The sequence below is a fragment of the Schistocerca cancellata genome, chromosome 5 (assembly GCF_023864275.1).
Source record: "Schistocerca cancellata isolate TAMUIC-IGC-003103 chromosome 5, iqSchCanc2.1, whole genome shotgun sequence".
NCBI classification, from domain to species: Eukaryota; Metazoa; Arthropoda; class Insecta; order Orthoptera; family Acrididae; genus Schistocerca; species Schistocerca cancellata.
This window is the reverse complement of record NC_064630.1, coordinates 420,103,851-420,121,063: the sequence shown is the minus strand read 5'-3', so window position 1 is coordinate 420,121,063 and position 17,213 is coordinate 420,103,851. Positions and strand designations below refer to the sequence as shown.

The 17,213-nt window shown below is 38.6% G+C and overlaps 1 protein-coding gene across 1 annotated transcript in view; it reads left to right on the top strand.

Moving 5' to 3' along the window:
* Window positions 1-17,213, top strand: part of LOC126187556 (U2 small nuclear ribonucleoprotein auxiliary factor 35 kDa subunit-related protein 2) — a 70,079-nt gene that overhangs the window by 25,705 nt on the left and 27,161 nt on the right. The window contains exons 5-8 of the mRNA XM_049928710.1: window positions 2,959-2,997; window positions 4,087-4,199; window positions 12,201-12,344; window positions 12,454-12,680. Of these exons, the coding sequence (XP_049784667.1) occupies window positions 2,959-2,997; window positions 4,087-4,199; window positions 12,201-12,344; window positions 12,454-12,680 (523 nt within the window). The remainder of the gene's footprint in view (window positions 1-2,958; window positions 2,998-4,086; window positions 4,200-12,200; window positions 12,345-12,453; window positions 12,681-17,213) is intronic.

Sequence of the window (17,213 nt, the reverse complement as noted above, 5' to 3'; positions counted from 1 at the left end):
CACACACATATCCATCCGCACATACACGTGCGGATGGATGTGTGTGTGTGTGTGTGTGTGTGTGTGTGTGTGTGTGTGTGTGTATACCTGTCCTTTTTTCCCCCTAAGGTAAGTCTTTCCGCACAAACACGTGCGGATGGATATATGTGTGTGTGTGTGTGTGTGTGTGTGTGTGCGTGCGCGCGAGTGTATACCTGTCCTTTTTTTTCCCCCTAAGGTAAGTCTTTCCGCTCCCGGGATTGGAATGACTCCTTACCCTCTCCCTTAAAACCCACATCCTTTCATCTTTCCCTCTCCTTCCCTCTTTCCTGATGAAGCAATCGTTGGTTGCGAAAGCTTGAATTTTGTGTGTATGTTTGCGTTTGTTTGTGTGTGTGTATCAACATGCCAGTGCTTTCGTTTGGCAAGTTACATATCTTTGTTTTTAGATGTATTTTACCTTCTATAGAGTTTATAATATCTTTATGGAATCCTCTCTTGATTCTTCTAATATTTTGTGTGAATTTTTTTCTTTCATTTTTTAGGTTGATGGCATTTTCTTCAGTCTTTTGTGTTTGAAACTTTAACCATGCTTGGTGTCTATCTTCATGGAATTTGTCACATTCTGATGTCCACCATGCATGTTTACTTCGTGGGTTCAAGGGAGCTAGATTCTCTGCTTCTTTTTTAAGATTAGGCACTAGTTGTTCTAGATCATCTGTTAATTTGATGGTTTGTGTAATTTGTTGGTATTTATTATTTTTAATTAGCTGATGTGGGTCAAACCTCCTTTTTATTTTATTAGTTTTTCTGGTCCTCTTCTTTAACAGAGTGAAATTGATTTTAATTTTAACTATATAATGGTCTGAGCCTGTGTCTACTCCTCTCAGTACTTTAACATTGTGGATCTTCTTATGAAAATTTTTGTCCATACAGACATGGTCTAGCTACCACTCCCCCTTCCTCCAGTCTGGATGTTTCCGTGTTTTAAGTTTACTTGGCTTCCTCTTAAAGTATTTTGATTTAGATATAAGGTTGTGTTCTCTACAGAGTTCTACAAGTCTTTGACCGTTTTTGTTCGTAAATTTATGTGGACTCCATTTTCCAATTATATCTTTATATTTCCTTTCTCTTCCCAACTGAGCATTGAAATCTCCCAATAAGGTTTTTACATTCTTTTTATTTACTCTGTTCACAGTTTGCTCTAGAAGGTCCCAAAATTTATCTACCTCTTCCTTTGTTTTTGTTAGACAATTTTTTTCATTTGTTGGGGCATTAGCATTTATTATTGTATAGGTTTTATTCATTGTTTTAAAGCTTAGAGTCGCAATTCTTGGTGATACTGCTTGGAAATCCGTTACTGAATCTATTATTTTTAAGTTTACTAAAAGCGCTGTTCCAAACTGGGGACATTGTTTCATTGCCCCCGGTCCTGGTTTCCCATTATAAATTCTGTACCCTTGTGATTCGAATGAGTCCTCTGTGGTGTTTATCATTTCTTGGATCCCTGTTATTAAAATTTTTTGTTTATTTAGTTCATCTGTGAGCTCCTTGAGTTTTCCGGTCTGAAGTAGTGAGTGTATGTTGGGTGTTGCTATATAATTTATTTGCTCATGTTTAATCTTCTTTTTGTGTTTTAGTGTGCATTTTGATGGTTGCAAACGCTCCGATTCATTGCTGGCTTCTAGTTGACTACCCACCGAATCTGATGTAGCCTTCCCTTCATCTTTGAGCAGGACGGTGGAATTTTTTTCCTAAAAGACCTTTCCATTTTTGACTTTCGAAGGTTGTCAACCTTAGTTGGAACAAGCTCCGATTTACAACTATGGTTGTTAACCGCAGAGGGTGTGTTTGATCCGCGAGAGCTATTTTATTTCACTCAAGTCCGCCAGTAAACTGGTGAGGACTTCCCTATCCGCCACATGGGACGCGCAACGTAGGAGTATCACCTCTCCTCCTACTATGACAGCATAGTAGGTTCGTGGTTTTTGCCATTCATTTAACATTTGCAACAATTTTTGCACATGTCACAAATGACAGGGATAGCAGTGGTTTTCACGTAAAATACATAACCAGGGTCTGGACATGCATCTTGGTGGTAGATCAGTTCCCTAAACTTGTTACTGGATTGTGCTATATGCCTTCTGCAAGCTGTCATTCCATTTACGATGTACTAGTTTGAAATGGAAATAATTTCACAGAAATTATGATAAAAGTATAGAAGTTATTAACTTTGAGTGATGCTCTCTGTGGGTGTATTGTGCTTAGAAATTCTGTATTGTGTCCTAATATTTCCAGTTCACTTCACCATCCCATATTGTTTCAAATATCAATAGCCCTGCATGTAGTTCATGCAGCAGACATTGCACAACAAAAATTAGGCATAAGAGAAATATCAGAATGTCATATACCAAGCAAAATATGTGTTTCTAGGTTAATATAAATCAACTTGTTTTTTATGTGAGTGTTCAGTCACAGCCACTTACAATTATTATAAACTTGTTGACTTTGTGTATTACTTTATAATTGTTGTTGGACGCTTTTCGGAGCAGTGGTAGTTCAACTGAATAACGTCCAATATCACATGCCTTTCTTTTTCTGTGATAAAAGTCTTGTGTGGAAAGAAGAGAAAGTTACATAGTAGTTTCAGTGTTGCAATTTTGTTCAATTACTTTTTCACTATAATTAATGTACAGCACTTGTTTCATTTACATATAATAGTTGATAGTGAACACAAAAAGTAATCACTTAAGAATTCATTTATTTAAGACATGGTCACTCGATATGTAATAAAAAAGATCAGAGAGGTGATTGCTGACACACTGCATGTGTTTTATTTCATTTTCATATATTCTTCCAGAGAAAGAAAGAAATTTTTTGTGCTCAGTGTGTTACATTGTTGTAAAAGTAACCTCAAGTTTTATTCATAATTAGTTGTGGAAGGTAAATTAATTTTTATTTCTCATTCTTATGTTTCAGGATGAATTGCTAAAGCAGATTGATGACTTCATAAATAAGGTGAGATGCGCTCCTTGTTTTTGTTGTTATACCAGTAACTTAAATAGTGTAATATTGCCTCCTCCTTTATGTTAGACCACTGAAAAAGTAGATGTCACCTCTCAGCACAATTTAATACATAAAAAAATAGAAGATATTGAATTAATACATGTATGCAAAAACCAAAGATTTACAAGCTTTCTGAACCTTGAATTTCTTCACCTGCAGCAAAGGACTAGAGAAAGGTACACATACAGCAACTGTTGTTATTGCCATATGCGTGTTGATACCTAGCTTGTCCTGCCCTGATAGCTGTTAGTTGATGTATGATCCAAAAGCGTCTCTGAATGAGCTTTTAAATTTTTAATATTTTAACATTCTCTGTTTCTCCAATAACGCAGATTATATGAAGCACAAATTATTTATTGGTAAATCTCAGAAAGTAATAGTTCCTGAGTCCTCTGGAAATACACAAAATAACAGATTTTGTAGTTGGATACCTCGTGGACAACACAGAACTCTGGGAATGTGTTGAAAAACTGTGCATTAGTGCAGGAGAATACTGTTTATAGATTCAACTGGGCAGGCATTCAATTGGTTACCATGTGCTTGTGCACCCACATGCCTTTGGTTTGTTCACAGATAACACAACTATCAGTTGAATTGTGAGCAAAGCCAGTACTTAATTAAGTAGGCACTCAGGTAGTATGCCAGCCAAATGTTGACAGTAGGTAACAACAAAGTCCAAATTGCAGTCCAGGAGAAAACCATGTAAGGCAGGCACATTATCAATAGGTACACTGGAGAGCTTGCTGTAAAAATTGGCTGAATGCGACAAGTAAGACCATGATGGTATGTACCAGCCCTTGAATCAGCTGGAAGTGTGTTGCCATTTGACCTGGCACCAGCAGATGTGGCCTTCCGCACTGTGCATTGCAGCCTCACTGGATTTGTATATAATAATATTGACTGATCCATTGATATGTCTGGTGGGATTACCAGACTTTCCTCCTCCTTTTTATTAGTGAAAGGATTCTGGTTTTGAGAGCTTGAAGTAATGATTTGAATTAGAATTTGTAATTAATTATCTGAAATCCATTTTCTTTTCAGGGAGGAGATATGCCACAAGCTATAAATGTGTCTACAGAAACCAATCCAGACAAACCTCTATGTCCATTCTTTACTAAAACTGGTGCCTGCAGATTTGGTGACAGATGTTCCCGGTATGTGACTTCTCTCTCTCTCTCTCTGTGTGTGTGTGTGTGTGTGTGTGTGTGTGTGTGTGTGTGTGTGTGTGTGTGCACGCGCGCGCATGCATGCTCATATGCTGGCAGATGTATGTGCAAGCATATTCATGGAAGCTCTCACATCAAATGTTTCTCAAGACCTGGATTTATCATAGCAAATCTTTACATGTTTCTCTGGGTTCATAATCCATATTGATGTGTTGTTCACTCCACTGTTTTGACGTATTTGTCATATTTCATATCTGTTGTACATTTTATATGTTGAAATTTGTTTGCAACTATTTGTTACTATTCTGTACTATTTGATACAGTAGCTGAAGCTGACAGGCCAGGCTTTTCCTCTGAGTCCAACTTATTTTTGGCGCATTTTTTTAGATGTTGTATATAAATTTTTTTATTGATAAGCACTTGGGTTGTCAGTTTTTGCAGGTTAGACATGGTATCCTTTACGACTTATTCAAAATTTTACCTCACCGTTTATAAGAAAAAAAAGAGATGTTTGAGATATCACCTATATGCAGTGTATTATGAATCATTTATTGTTTTAATGTTGAAGAAATGTTGTAACTTTATTGTGTTATTATTATCAATGTTATATTTAGTGTGTGACCAATTACTGCTTCCTTAAGACATAAAGTCAATATTTGTATTCTGAATTCTCCATTCGTGAATAAGAGCCCAGAGTTACCGTATTTACTCGAATCTAAGCCGCACTTTTTTTCCGGTTTTTGTAATCCAAAAAACTGCCTGCGGCTTAGAATCGAGTGCAAAGTACACAGAAGTTCTGAAAAATGTTCGTAGGTGCCGCCACAACTAACTTCTGCCATTGAATATATGTAGCGCTACAACAGGCATGTTTTGCAGGCACAAAGATAAATACTGGCGCCAAAACCTCTTCGTCAGTAAATAAATTTTAAAAAAAGGTGGAAAACGAGCTTTTTTCTCCGCCCCGAGTTTCGACAACTGCACTTTCATACATTATCCAACGAAGTAAATAGAAATTTCGTATTGTTCATCTTCTAGCAGCATTTCAATGTACTACGAAAATCCGACTGGCAAGACTGTTTGGGATGTTTGTCAATATGGGAAACTCTACGTCCTGAATTTTTTCCTACCTGTGAGAAGAGATGGTTGCTACTAGGAACTTTTATGAATTGTGAATCACATGCAGTATTCTCTTCACAATAAGAATAATACGAATATAAATATTTTGCCATGTATTCTTTCGTGTTTGCTGCTGTCTCATTTAAATCCTGTCTGCCTAATAAACTACGAAACTACAGCGAGACAACAGCAAATGCGGAAGAATACACATATCATGTCATGTTCGTCATATTCGTATTATTCTTATGCCTAATAGTGATACATTCAGAAATGAAGCACGGCAATTGACTAGATTTTTAAATCTAAGATGATTCTAATTTCTGTGCAGAATATAATGTACTAAAGAGGCGTCTGCAAAGATTTTCAAATGGTGAAAAATGTTCGCTAAACTCTCGTTCAGAACATCTTCCATCATATGCAGTCTATTATTTGGTTCTTGTTGATCATTATCAAATAAAGCAGCAGTGTAAGTAACCTCGCACAAGAGCAAGCCACGCCGCGAGCGGCGACAGGCCGTAAACACTCATTATCAGAATGCGACAAACAATGCAAGACACAGTACAGTAATGCATTTTCAGCTTAGAGTGACGTAAACACATAACGGCACTTATCAGATCAAAGAAAAATAAGCAATCAATTCAAACCAGACGAAGCACGTGAAAAAGGAAGGGTACCCGTATAAATACGGACGGAGCGCCTGATGCATAGCAATGGCTACCTGGTAAAGCTTAAATGCTAAACTTACGACTCGAACCAAACTACTGTAGCTGTATCGTCATTCATTCGACCTAAATTGTGTCTCGTATTAGAATGGACCAACATTGTTTCGATTTGGAGGTGCGGCCTAAAACTTTTATCTCCCCTTGAATTTCGAGTCTCAAATTTCGGGTGCGGCTTAGATTCGGGAAATTTTTTTTTTCCTTTATTTCGAGTCTCATTTTTAAGGTGCGGCTTAGATTCGAGTGCGGCTTAGATTCGAGTAAATACGGTAGCTTTAAAATGATTGTCAATAGAAATCAGTTGTCAGTTGTTAATTATCTTTACCTCCAAAAATATATAAATAACTTAATTAAAAATAAACTGAAAAGTGAATTTAGTGAATTTGTCACTTTCTTCATTGTCTTGCGGTTTACATCTGCCTTAAGTAATCTACTGCATTTGTCATGTAACATCACCCTCTTGCATATATCAGTAACAGAAAATGCTGTACTGCATAGAATATCTACATGTGCAGCTGTGCATCCTCTGCATAACTGGAAGTGATACCATATTCATGTGCTTATATTATCCAGTGTGCAGGCTGTTGCAAAACACTGTAAACATAGCATGTTGCATTTCATTATTTCATAAATAATGAGTCTGCCATTTCTTTTGTCATAAAATTCAAATGACTAGACAATTTTTTGGTATACATCAGATCCTGCAGTTCAGAAACAGGCAAGTGTAGTGGGCCATTGCCAGATTGTGCTTGACACTTGACATCATGTGTGAATCCAAAGGCACCACAAAGTGTTTTAAGGTAACTAATGAAGTAAACAGATCTGGTCAGATATTAAACGGAGAAATTGGTGACTGCACCTCACGCACATCGTGTGTCACAGCATAGATCATGTGAAATTTCTTTGTAACGTATATTTTTCTGTGGTAGCTGCAAAATAATGTATCTACATACTTTAACAATGTTTGTAATTTTTGCTGGCCCTTGATCCACATTATCATCTGTTATGTTGCTAAACATGATTCATTTTAGTTATTTTCAGTGCTGCATCAATTGCATCATAAGATTTCCCAGGTCTTGTTGAAGAGATTCTGCCACATCTTTGTATACTTCATGTGTTGCAGATTGTCTTACACAATTCAGAATTTCTTATTGTGTCAGTATTGCATATTATATCTACTTTTACTTTATTTTTATAGTCCATTTCCATGGCAATGAAACAACTATTACTGTAAGTGGAGCTCTTACTACCATTATTAAATTTATTTCAATCAGTCTGCACCATTACTCTTTTTAAAATTTGATCAAATAGTTTTTCACTTTCTAAATACACCGAAGAGCCAAAGAAACTGGTACACCTGCCTAATATTGTATAGGGCCCCCATGAGCGCACACAAGTGCCACAACACGACATGGCATGGACTTGACTAATGTCTGAAGTAGTGGTGGAGGGAACTGAAACCATGAATCCTGCAGGGCTGTCCATACATCAGTAAGAGTATGACGGTTTGGAGGTCTCTTCTGAACAGCATGTTGCAAGGCATTCCAGACATGCTTAGCAGTGTTCATGTCTGGAGAGTTTGACGTGTGAGGTGTCACATTGCCCGGCTGGAATTGCCCAAGTCCGTTGGAATGCACAGTGTACATAAATGGATGCAGATGATCAGACAGTATGCTTTCATACATGTCACCTGTCACAGTCATGTCTAGACATATCAGGGGCCCCGTATCACTCCAACTGCACATGCTCCACACCATTACAGAGCCTCCACCAGCTTGAACAGTTCCGTGCTGACGTGCAGGACCCATGGATTCATGAGGTTGTCTCCATACCTATACATCCATCTGCTTGATACAATTTGAAACAAGACTCATCTGACCAGGCAACATGTTTCCAGTCCTCAACAGTCCAGTATCGGTGTTGACGGGCCCAGGCAAGGCATAAAGCTTTGTGTCATGCAGCCATCAAGGATACATGAATGAGCCTTAGGCTCCGAAAGCCCATACTGACGATGTTCCGTTGAATGCTTCACATGCTGACACTTGTTGATGGCCCAGCATTGATATCTGCAGCATTTTGTGAAAGGGTTGCACTTCTGTCACATTGACCAATTCTCTTTAGTTGCTGTTGGTCCCATTCTTGCAGGATCTTTTTCCAGTCACAGCAGTGTCGGAAATTTGATGTTTTACCAGATTCCTGATATTCGCTGTACACTTGTGAAATGGTCATATGTGAAAATTCCCATTTCATCGCTACCTTGGAGATGCTGTGTCCCATCGCTCGTGCGCCAAACTTACTTAAACTTACTTAAATCTTGATAACCTGCGATTGTAGCTGCAGTAACCAATCTAACAGTTGCGCCAGACATTTATTGTCTTATTTAGGCATAGCCGACCGCTGTGCCCTTTTCTACTTGTTTACATATCTCTGTATTTGAATATGCATGCCTATACCAGCTTTTTTGGCACTTCAGTGTAGTTTGTTACAAATCCAATTACTCATAAACAATTTCACTTTCTTCCACATATGCTCCATTGCAGCTATATTGGCAACAGAAAGAATTCCACGATGAGAAATGCTTCTGATGCCAACATATTTGCATGGCAAAATTCTGTTGTATAAATAATAGCATTTTAATTGTTGTGTTATTGTCTTCCTGGTTGAAGGGTACGTATGCCCGATTTGAGACCAGATTGTCATCACTAAGATGGAATTTCTCAACATGACAATCAGTATCGTCCTAGTTCCTTTGATTTTCTGTGAGTGTGATACAATACTTTTGAAGTATTGGAATTCAGATTCAGTTTCTGTTGTAGTTGGCTGGATGGTACTTGCACGCTTTAGTGTATGTTTCTTCCAACTTTTGGCCTCACAGTTCTTCACTCGTACCGATTTTCATCTTCAGTAGCATCTTCCAACTGAACAGAAAGTGGCGATGTGTTCCAAGAATGCTGCACCACTCATCCTTTCGTTATATTATGCAGACAGTATTTTTAATTTTTTGCCACATTGTCTCATGGTTAAAAATCACCTTCATATCCATTGTTGCTGCCCAGTACTATCCATGCCAGCAGAGGACACACTGAGATTGTGGCTCCATTTTTGTCTGTTTCTGCCAGCATATCTATTTGTTTCTTTTCTTCTGATTCTGTAAGATATTACAAAGGACTGTTGCCCAATAGTTAGTGCATCAATCTTCTTGGTGGGTTTATTGTTGTAATGCAAGCTTTGCCTAGTGAATGGGAAGAAACTGTAGTTTCACCTTCCTTTTCCAACATTATACCATTGTTTACAAATGTAATTAAGAACTGATTTTTTATTTTTGTCTTTGGCCTCTTTTGCTACAGGATTGTGAAGGTCATAATCATTTTCCATCTCCATTGTACACGTTGGATGCTTATGGATTTATTTGTCCAGTGGACATGTTTTGATAACAATTTTTAAAAGCCTCAGTGTGACTCTAGTATCCACCTGGATAACTGAGCACATTAAAGCACCCACTTCAGGAACACAGGGAGGTGCACTGGCACTGGATTGAATCCTCTCAATGGACAGACAATGAGGGCAGTGTGCTGGCCAGCCTGTACGTGGTTTAGTAGGTGGTTTCCACTTCGACTGAGATTAATAATGGATTGGTTCTCATTTTCTGCCTCAAATACACTATTCATGAACTCTTTGAAACACAGTGTCACATTTGATTGTGCAGTTCATTAGATATAAACAGAAGACATACACGGATTCCTCCACAGTGGGGGAGCTGGCAGTAGCTTTAGAATGCTTTTGGGAGTGATGAACCCATTGTAATAATACTTTATACAAAATTATGGTTGATTCTCTGTGAAACTGGTGAATTAGCTTATCAGTCCCAAACCAGTAATGGCTGTATAAAGGGCAGTGGAAAGGAAGTAAGTGTGCCTCTGAACATATGCCTCTACACACAATGTATGCGGTTATTTGGGACTGTATACTGACAGCTTCACTCTTTGGCATCATTCATGTACCTCTTAAGAACTGTTATAATTTGTTTACGTGTTCTCCCTCCCTTTGCAAGAATCATGTCATCTGCATATACCACCATATCTTTTATTCTTGTATTATTTTGCATTTTTATGAGGAGTGGATATGATGTCAAATCCCACAACACTGGGTCACATGTGGTTCCTCGTTAATAGCCCATGGAGGACCTTTTGGTACACATTTATCTGGATAATCCTTAAATAAGTTTCCTCAGTGACCTCCACCTTGTGCTAGTTTTGCACAAATTGCAAATTAAACTTTCTGTTTTATCAACAAGAGCAGGTCATTAAATGTATTAACCTATAACAAATTCACATAACCCTTGTAAAAGGTCATAATTTGGTCCCAAGTACAAATATCATATTTACAACATGAGAAGTCCATATCTTATAACTGAAGCAAAGGTGGAAAACAAAAGATTACAGAAGTTGTAACTCTTCAGGGTTTCCCGGCGAGATCTTGACATGTGGAATAATCGGGTCTACTGCCAGATGTTTGTGTCGCTCTGGCACAATATTTTGTCTACGTAATTCGTTGCCTTCTTCAGGTGCTACCTGAGACTGCCATATTAGAGGATCTTGTCCAGTATTTATACCCAGAGGGCGCCGAGCATGGACGACTGTCGAAGCACCAGGGAAGTGCCAACACTTCAGGAGCAGTACCAGGCGGGCATGGACCATGAACGGAGTGCTCAATGCGGGACAGGCCTCAGAGAGCTGCCACGACCACAGATGATGACCGAATCGGGCGCGGATGTCCGACGGAGCACCAGAGAAGAGACAACACCTTACAAGCAGCACCAGGCGGGCGCGGACCTTGAACAGAGCGCCCAACATGAGACGGGCCTTAGACAGCTGCCACAACTGCAGATGGTGGATGAGGCGGGCGCGGACATCCGTCGGAGCACCAGGGAAGTGCCAACACCACAGGAACAGTGCCAAGTGGGCGCGGACCACGAACAGAACGCCAAACGCGGGTCCGGCCCCAGACAGCTGCCATGACCACAGATTGTGGACGAGCTGGGTGCGGACGTCCATGGGAGCACCAGGGAAGGTTAAAAACCTCAGGAATAGCACCAGGCGAGTGCAGACCGCGAACGGAGCGCCTGACACAGGACAGGCCTCAGAGAGCTGCCGGCCAAGTCGGGCGCGGACGTCCGAGGGAGCACTGGGGAAGACACAACACCTTACAAGCAGCGCCAGGCGGGTGCGGATGGCAAACAGAGCACCCAGCACCCTCTGGGCATAAATACTGGACAAGTTCCTCCAATATGGCAGTCTCAGGTAGCACCTGAAGAAGGCAACGAGTAACATGGCCGAAATATTGTGTCAGAGCGACACAAAAATCCGGCAGTAGACCCGATTACAGAAGTTGTTTGGAAAGACACACCAGAAATCCTACTGCAAATCAGAAATTTTATTGTATAGCTTTCTCAATAGTTGCACACACAAATTTACATGAGAATTTAAATTCCTGGAAATCTCGGTGGAAAAAATATTATCATGATATGCTCACCATAAATTATGTTCTTATTTATAAACTGGTAGCTGTACTATTTTAAGTTGAATAAGTGCTGCTTACTAATTCCAAATATCATTTATTTTGAAAATGTTTTTTAAGACCTAGAAAGTTCTGCAATAGTTGAAGCATAACAATTTCTATCATATTTCAGACTGACAGGCCTTACAGCATTTCTCTTCTTGGTGTATTTTGGCATTAAAAGAGTGAGCAACATTAGTTTGACTCCAGTGCTGACCTTATGTCTCCAAAGGAGGAGAGTGCTTGATATATGAAAGTGTATCCATTTTGTGGATTATCGTTTCAGAATGGAAGATATATCCTTTACCAAATAAAATAAAAACATTTCTACTATCAGAATCAGTTATTTCGATTAGGTATAACTGTGTGAAAGAAGCATGAGAAATATTTGGATTCTTATAATTAAAGTTTTGAGCGATACAGGAAAATAGATGTATCAAAGTTTTTTCCTTGATGTTTCCCAGATTCAACCAAATTTGCATGTTAGCTCTTCTTGAACGTGGATCTCAAGGCAGGTGGAAGACTTGTACAATTTACTTTTATTACCATGACAGTTAATCTTATCTTATGTGTGCTATTATTAACTGCTTTTCCTTAGAAATCATCCAAGGCCAGGAATAAGCAAAGTTCTGTTGATTCCAAACTTTTATTCACATTTTGGAATGGATCAGTCAATGGCAGATGAATATGATACAGATGTTCTTTTGGAATATGAGGACAGTGAAACTTACCAGCACTTCAAGTAAGTGTTTATCAGGTTTGCTGAAACCTATGTGGATTTTTTCATTTTAAGCACATATTTACTAACACTTTATTTAACACAAATTATTATATTAATTCTGATATTTCAGAGATTTTTACGAAGATGTTCTGCCTGAATTTGAAACTTTTGGGCCAGTGGTGCAATTTAAAGTATGTTGCAACTTTGAGTCACACCTCAGAGGAAATGTTTACATAGAATATGCAAATATCAGACATGCTGTTGCAGCATTTCAGAAATTTCATGGTCGATGGTATGGTGGAAGACAGCTTAATGTGGAATTTACTTGTGTATCCTCTTGGAAATCAGCTCTTTGTGGTAAGCTTTATAAATGATACTTGAACCAGTTAAAATATATTGTATACTATTTAATATTTCTTCTTAGAGAAATTGTGGTAACTATGTAAATAGTTTCTGCATGTAAATTATTCAAGTTCTCATCTATCAGTAATAAGTGATTTCATATCCAGAAGATTAAGATTATTTTGATTTGTAATTTTTTGAAACAAACACACACACACACACACACACACACACACACACACACACACACACACACACACACACAGAGAGAGAGAGAGAGAGAGAGAGAGAGAGAGAGAGAGAGAGAGTGTTGCTTCAGCTTCTGTATCCTCTTACGTCTTCTCTTAAAGGTGCAGTAATACTGAATTTAACTGCTTCATTCTTTCTTGTTCATACCTCATTCTGTTGCTGCACACATTTCTAATTGTTCAACAAAAGTGACTGTATTGACTGCATAGCAATACTTACTTTGAAAATGCACTATTTTCACTTTAACCACATACATTGGGTGGTTGGATCATAGTTTTTTGCAGCTCATCCTTTCAGACTTTGTATGTTTTTCATTAGTGTAATAACTTGTAAAATATTCCAAAACCACTAGGGGTAAAATAGTACTGCCTACAGGAAAATTAGAGAGACCTGTGAAGAAAATAGAGCCACTTGTGTGAAGATCAAAAGCTCAGATGAAAAACCACTTCTAAGCAAAGAAGGGAAGGCAGAAAGGTGGAAGGAGTAGATAGAAGGTCTATACAATGGCAGTTAACTTGAGGGCAATATTATGGAAATGGAAGAGGACATAGATCAAGATAAAATGGGAGATATGATACTGCTGAATAATTTGACAGAGCACTGAAAGACCTAAGTCAAAACAGAGCCCCGGGAGTAGACAACATTCCATTAGAACTACTGATAGCCTTGGGAGAGCCAGCCCTGACAAAACTCTTCCATCTAGTGAGCATGATGTATGAGAAAGGTGAAATACCTTCAGATTTCAAGAAGAAGATGATAATCCAATACCAAAGAAGGCAGGTGTTGACAGGTATGAAAATTACCGAACTATCAGTTTAATAAGTCACCGCTGCAAGATACTAACACGAACTCTTTCAGATGGATGGTAAAACTGATAGAAGCCAACCTTGGAGAAGATTAGTGTGGATTCCTTAGAAATGTTGGAACACATAAGGCAATAGGGTCCCTACAAATTATCTTAGAAGATAGATTAAGGAAAGGCAAACCTACGATTCTAGCATTTGTAGACTTAGAGAAAGCTTTTGACAATGTTGACTGGAATACTCTCTTCAAATTCTGAAGGTGGTAGGGGTCAAATACAGGGAGCAAAAGGCTATTTACAGTTTGTACAGAAACCAGAGGTCAGTTACAAGAGTCGAGGGGCATGAAAGGGAACAGTGGTTGGGAAGAGAGTGAAACAGGGTTGTAGCCTATCCCTGATGTTGTTCAATCTGTATATTTAGTAAGCAGTAAAGGAAACAAAAGAAAAATTTGGATTAGGAATTAAAATCAATGGAGAAGAAATAAAAACTTTGAGGTTTGCCGAAGATGTTATCATTCTGTCAGAGACAGCAAAGAATCTGGAAGAGCAGTTGAACGGAATGCACACTGTCTTGAAAGGAGGATATAAGATGAACATCAACAAAAGCAAATCGAGGATAATGGACTGTCCCATTGTCACCAAATCAGGTGATACTGAGGGAATTAGATTAGGAATGAGACACCTAAAGTAGTAAATGAGTTTTGCTATTTGCGAAGCAAAATAACTGATGATGGCCAAAGTAGAGAGGATATACAGGGTTATTACAAATGATTGAAGCGATTTCACAGCTCTACAGTAACTTTTATATTTGAGATATTTTCACAATGCTTTGCACACACATACAAAAACTCAAAAAGTTTTTTTAGGCATTCACAAATGTTCGATATGTGCCCCTTTAGTGATTCTGCAGACATCAAGCCGATAATCAAGTTCCTCCCACACTCGGCGCAGCATGTCCCCATCAATGAGTTCGAAAGCATCGTTGATGCAAGCTCGCAGTTCTGGCACGTTTCTTGGTAGAGGAGGTTTAAACAGTGAATCTGGAGAGCGTGGAGGCCATGACATGAATTGCTGATCGTGATCTCCACCACGACCGATCCATCGGTTTTCCAATCTCCTGTTTAAGAAATGCCTTTTTCGTAAGATTTTCCAAACCGTTGGCTGTGGTACGTTTAGCTCCCTGCTTGCTTTATTCGTCGACTTCCGCGGGCTACGCATGAATCTTGCCCGCACGCGTTCAACCGTTTCTTCGCTCACTGCAGGCTGACCCATTGATTTCCCCTTACAGAGGCATCCAGAAGCTTTAAACTGTGCATACCATCGCCGAATGGAGTTAGCAGTTGGTGGATCTTTGTTGAACTTCGTCCTGAAGTGTCGTTGCACTGTTATGACTGACTGATGTGAGTGCTTTTCAAGCGCGACATACGCTTTCTCGGCTCCTGTCGCCATTTTGTCTCACTGCGCTCTCGAGTGCTCTGGCGGCAGAAACCTGAAGTGCGGCTTCAGCCGAACAAAACTTTATGAGTTTTTCTACGTATCTGTAGTGTGTCGTGGCCATATGTCAATTAATGGAGCTACAGTGAATTTATGAAATCGCTTCAATCATTTGTAATAGCCCTGTAAAATGTAGACTGGCAATGGCAAGGAAAATGTTTCCGAAGAAGAGAAATTTGTTAACGTCAAGTATAGACTTAAATGTCAGGAAGTCTTTTCTTTTAAGTATTTGTATGGAGTGTAGCCATGTATGGAAGTGAAACATGGATGATAAATAGTTCACACAAGAAGAGAATAGAAACTTGCAAAATGTGGTGCTACCGAAGAATGTTGAAGATTAGATTGGTAGATCACGTAACTAATGAGGAGGTACTGAACAGAATTCGGGAGAAGAGAAATTTGTGGCATAACTTGACTAGAAGAAGGGATCGGTTGATAGAACATATTCTGCGGGATCACCAATTTAGTATTGGAGGGTAGTGTGGAGGGTAAAAATCGTAAAGGGAGACCAAGAGATGAATACACTAAGCAGATTCAGAAGGATGTACATTGCAGTAGTTATTTGGAGATGAAGAAGCTTACACAGGATATAGTGGCATGGAGTGCTGCATTAAACCAGTCTCTGGAATGAAGAGCACAACAACAACAGTAAAATACTTTCACATTTGAAACTTTGATACATTTATGTTTGATTTCGTGAAATTCACATTTCTATTGACCATATTCCCTAAAGTTTCACAACTTATTTTTGTGAAGAAAAGAGATGTGTACTTAACTTAAATATCATCTTAATTTTTTCATTTATCTTTTTATTATGATCAGAATTTAAAATTATTTATTAAGTAATAATATCACAGAAGATTTAATTGTGACAAAATACGACAAAAAACTGTATTGAATCTAAGTAAAATTGTCATTAGCTTCAAGTTTGATTTGAATCTAATGCTTCATGAATCATAATAGAGAAGACACACCATTATCATGCTGGAATATTGTAACCAGTTTATGTAGGCATTTGCAGGAAAGAATCCGTTTTATTCTGAATTTCTGCTTGTGAGGTAACTTATTATTTTTCGTGTTGACGGAGCTTTATGAAATTCAAATTATTCAGATCAGTTCATATATTTGCTGTTATCTATTTCTGAGACCTTCATAATGAATTCATAATATCTTAGACAGGGGAATGCCCAGTCCCACACCTTCAGATCTGTCCTCCAGGGAGTAAGACCTGTTGATGTTTCCCATTGTCACCATTGGAGGGAGGATGAGGAAAACAATGAGAGGGGTTATCTTGAGATAATTCCTAGTGATAATGTGTTGGCCCCTGCACAATGTGTATCCATTACTCTGCCAGTTTTGACAAGCGTAGTGATGGATTGACGTTGGATTCTCAATCATAAACAACTAAAAATGGGGACGGGAGATTAGGGTTTAACATTCCTTCGACACTGAGGTCATTGGAAATATTGCACAAGCTAAGATGGGAAGGAAATCAGCCATGTGTCCTCCTGGTGTCATCCCAGTGTTTGCCTTAAGAAATCCAGGGAAAGCACAGAAAACTTAAATCTGGATAGCCAAATGGAGATATGAACTACTGCCTCAGATGCAAGTCCAAATCTTGCCAATATTATATCTCATTCAGTTCCATTATACACATCAGTTCAGACTTCTACGAGTTAAGAATTTAATCATTTTTGTCGGTGCCACGTTTGACTATAAACTGAATCATGAAATTGTGGAAAAGGAAACTACTTTAGCTCCTAAAACTCTTCTGTATTATTCCTTAACAGCAATTGAAAAATGTGTTAGTAGTTGCAGTACCTTTCTTCACCATGAATTCCTGCTTCAGTATATGAATGGCTCCAGCATCAACTCAAATTAGTTTTTAGTTCACAGATCTGTAAACTATTTTCTGTGATAGAAAGCCCATTGTCAGAGATACATTGTTGGGCAAGCAGTTGCATACAACCAATACTTAATAGTTTCTGGATACTGGAGCATTC